We start from the raw sequence: 1,658 nt of genomic DNA on the forward strand, positions 1-1,658 counted from the left end.
CTTGACAGCCCTGCCTGTTCTGGAACATGCTCTGTAGTCCAAGCTGGCAATCAGATTAAGGAAGGGGAGAACAGGGTGGGAGGAAATTTATAGAGATAAAAATGAGAGATGACAAGCCACACAGGGAATGGGAAAGAGGAGACGAGTCAGAAGGTCAAGGTGGAAGAGAGGAGAGCTCAGCCAAGGTCAAGGCCCTATCTCCACACAGACATGGGGGCTGGGCTCAAGGGCAGCCATCTTGTCTGTGACCACAAGGGTGGCTCTTCTGCAACATGGGAAAAGAAGAAGCCAGATGGTAAAGGAAGTCGCTGGCCACAGGGAGGTGGGGATGGGAGGCTCTGCTCCTCTCCATCCTCCACAGGAGGAGGTCTGAGGATGTGGGTCACTTCACCCTGATTCTCTGGACTACTGAGCACCCCAGTGTCCTCCCTGGGCCTCCTCTCCTGCCTTGTGGCTCTGCTGCTCTCATTTCCTGGAGGGCCTCTGGCCATGGCTTGGCTCCTGCTTCTGCTGTTATCAGCATGTCTGCAAGCTGGTGAGTGTGGGGACCTCACTAGCAGGGACTGAACCACAGGAGGGGACACAGGGCTGGTTGGAGTGGGCTGTCATGTGGACAGGGGTCTGCTAGAGGAGCAGCCAGGCCTCTCTGCCCAAGAGACAGCTCATCTCTCAGAGTGAGCCTGACCCAACCCTCCCCTGTCTGTCCTGTCCCAACAGCCCTAGGGACAGCCCTGCCCTTGTCCCACACCTGCCTGTGATGAAGGCTCAGGAGGCTCTGGGTTGTCCTTTCCATCCCCTGCTTGACCTCAGATTCCCCATCCTTCCCAGGGAACTCAGCAGGATCCAACAGAGACAATATCTATGGGGTGAACCAGCCAGCACGTCTCTCTGGTGTCCAGGGCAGCTCCATCGAGATCCCATTTTCCTTTTCCTTCCCCTGGGAGTTGGCAAAGGATCCTCAGATAAGTATAGCCTGGAGATGGAAGAAGGTCCATGGGGAATTTATCTACAACTCCACCTTAGGTTTCATACATGATCATTTCAAGAACAGGCTCACCCTGAACTGGTCACAGGGTCAGACACATGGAGTCCTCAGAATCCTGGACTTGGAGGAGAAAGACCAGACCATGTACTTCTGCAGAGTTTATCTGCAAACGACAGAAGGCAGGAAGTTTTGGCAGTCGATTGACGGGACCCAACTCACGATCACCGAGGGTGAGGCCCTTGTCTCAGGCCTTGATGCCTGTGGCTTCCTTGTCCCCTACATGTCTCCTCAGGCTCCACAACTCTCAGCTTTGTTTCACATTGCTTTCCCTTGGCTCTGCCCACACCTCTGCCAACAACATCTTTTCCTGGTAGCTGTGAAAGGCCTTTGCTGCCTCCTCTGCCCTTGTCAGTCATTCTCTGCCCAGACAGAACCCCACTCTGCTCTAAGCTTCAGCAGCTGCCCCACCCACCAGCTCAGCCCCTTCCTATTCCAAATCTCACAGTGTTGGTCTGCCCACTTTCACTTTCTGTATGACCACAAAGGAAATTTACTTCTCAAAGACGCCACTGAGTCTGCTAGGCCTGTGTCAGGGCTCCCATTGGTCCCCGTGAAGATCTGCTCAGAGCTCCAACCTCAGCCCAGGACACACAGTAGGTCCCCGTGTGCAGAT

General features: G+C 54.6%; 1 protein-coding gene across 1 annotated transcript in view; it reads left to right on the top strand.

Annotated features, from left to right (window-relative positions):
* The first annotated feature begins 258 nt into the window (after positions 1-258).
* LOC129670181 (paired immunoglobulin-like type 2 receptor beta-2) overlaps positions 259-1,658 on the top strand; it is a 3,436-nt gene continuing 2,036 nt past the window's right edge. The window contains exons 1-2 of the mRNA XM_055598651.1: positions 259-535; positions 829-1,215. Coding sequence (XP_055454626.1) covers positions 490-535; positions 829-1,215 — 433 coding nt within the window. The 5' untranslated portion in view covers positions 259-489. The remainder of the gene's footprint in view (positions 536-828; positions 1,216-1,658) is intronic.

This window comes from Psammomys obesus, unplaced genomic scaffold (assembly GCF_907164565.1).
Source record: "Psammomys obesus unplaced genomic scaffold, mPsaObe1.curated_primary_1811, whole genome shotgun sequence".
Classification (NCBI taxonomy): Eukaryota; Metazoa; Chordata; class Mammalia; order Rodentia; family Muridae; genus Psammomys; species Psammomys obesus.